Source organism: Vigna umbellata, chromosome 9 (genome assembly GCF_029865625.1).
Source record: "Vigna umbellata cultivar VRB3 chromosome 9, Vumbellata_1.0, whole genome shotgun sequence".
Taxonomy (NCBI): Eukaryota; Viridiplantae; Streptophyta; class Magnoliopsida; order Fabales; family Fabaceae; genus Vigna; species Vigna umbellata.
The window spans coordinates 27846518-27848217 of record NC_142173.1 but is presented as its reverse complement, the minus strand read 5'-3'; the positions used below and the strand labels follow the sequence as shown (position 1 = coordinate 27848217).

General features: G+C 28.6%; 1 protein-coding gene across 1 annotated transcript; it reads left to right on the top strand.

The window, feature by feature from the left end:
• Nucleotides 1-953: 953 nt before the first annotated feature.
• LOC124846724 (inositol-3-phosphate synthase) lies at nucleotides 954-1700 on the top strand. The gene is made up of 3 exons (XM_088099835.1): nucleotides 954-1227; nucleotides 1324-1392; nucleotides 1472-1700. Exons 1-3 carry the CDS (start codon nucleotides 1040-1042, stop codon nucleotides 1683-1685), a joined length of 471 nt encoding a protein of 156 aa, XP_087955961.1. The 5' UTR covers nucleotides 954-1039; the 3' UTR covers nucleotides 1686-1700.

Genomic DNA, 1700 nt, shown 5'->3' with positions numbered 1-1700 from the left:
AATTGTATTTTTTTTCGTTGGTAGGGTTTTTAAAATATTAATTTATTGAGTTAAAACGAAAAGATGAAATAATTTATTGATATTCTAATTTTCATGTCATGATTGATTAAAAAAAAATTTAATGAAGTAATATCATTATTAAACATTACTCATATTACTGAGACAATTTTTTTTCAAAATACATTTAATTGAACTATATGGAAGGCTCGTTAATTTTATACAGCAAGATCAATATAAAAACGTTCTTAAAAATAAAGAATACTTTACTTTTTGGCTTTTTTCTATACTAAAATTTTAAATAATGGAACCACTTAAAAATATAGTTTATTTATTTATACTATTAAATAATTCATTAAAATTTGTTCAAAAATCAGAAATTAAAAACCAATAAACAAATTACAACGAATAAATGTTAATGGTAAATTTTCAATTTATTATCACTCATTACTTTATAAAATATACGAGAATCACTAGCAACGAAAAAATCTAGTCATTCGTAGACAAAAAAATATTTAAAAAATCTAATTAAAAATTAAAAAATCAACCAATATTAGATACTAAATTGATTGTTGTAATATTTTATACAAATATAATAGTTATAAAAAAAAAACAACTCCTTAACATTGAGTACAATGTTTAGATTAATAAGGGAGTCAATAAAAGTTAACCCATCTTTCCGTTAGATATCGTTTTTAAATAATTATTATAAATTTGAATAATTTAATATTGAATATTGAATTCATATTATATACTAGGAAAAGGTACAAATATTGACTGTGACATACTGTAACTGTATTATAACTAAATGAAATGGTTGAAAACAATAATATAAAGTTGTAAAATAGTGTATATAATTTTTTGACAATTATTGTGTGAGTCTGGGTCTCAGAACCACTCATTTTGTGACATGTGAAGAAGCGTACAAATGCGGTTCGTCTATATATTGAGGTTATGCGCTACGTGAAACTGCACACAACCATCCATCTTCTTCTTCTTCCTCCTTAGAGAGTTTTTCTTTTTACCTTTGGAAGCAAGAAAAATGTTTATCCAGAGTTTTAAGGTGGAGAGTCCCAACGTGAAATACACAGAGAGTGAGATTGAGTCTGTGTATAACTACGAAACCACTGAACTTGTTCACGAGAACAAGAATGGCACTTATCAGTGGGTTGTGAAGCCTAAAACTGTGAAATATGAATTTAAAACAAACACTGATGTGCCTAAATTAGGGTTCGTTCTCTGCGTTTTCCCTTTTCTGTTTTTCTTGTGGTTTTGAATGATTTGTATTAATTGTTTTGTTGATGTGATTTGTTTGATGTGTGTTAGGGTAATGCTTGTTGGTTGGGGTGGAAACAATGGCTCAACGCTCACCGGTGGTGTTATTGCTAACAGAGAGTTAGTTTGATTTTCTTAACCATTAGTTTTAAGAGTTGTTAGTATTATTTGTGGCTAATGAGCATGTTATGATTCTCAGGGGTATTTCATGGGCAACAAAGGACAAGATTCAACAGGCCAATTACTTTGGGTCACTGACCCAGGCATCAGCTATCAGAGTAGGGTCTTTCCAAGGAGAGGAAATATATGCTCCTTTCAAGAGTCTGCTTCCAATGGTATTCTTTCGTTTCTTTACACTCATTCATATTTTACAACTCATTTCTGAACTTGTTTTTGTCATTTTCCTAAGTTGAATAAAATTAGAGCTG

Bases quoted from the DNA above. Each gene is read 5' to 3' on its own strand.
- LOC124846724 (XM_088099835.1), top strand. From the start codon at position 1,040: ATGTTTATCCAGAGTTTTAAGGTGGAGAGTCCCAACGTGAAATACACA. The intron at 1,228-1,323 runs GTTCGTTCTCTG...GATGTGTGTTAG, and splicing joins ACTGATGTGCCTAAATTAGG to GGTAATGCTTGTTGGTTGGG. The intron at 1,393-1,471 runs GTTAGTTTGATT...TATGATTCTCAG, and splicing joins GGTGTTATTGCTAACAGAGA to GGGTATTTCATGGGCAACAA.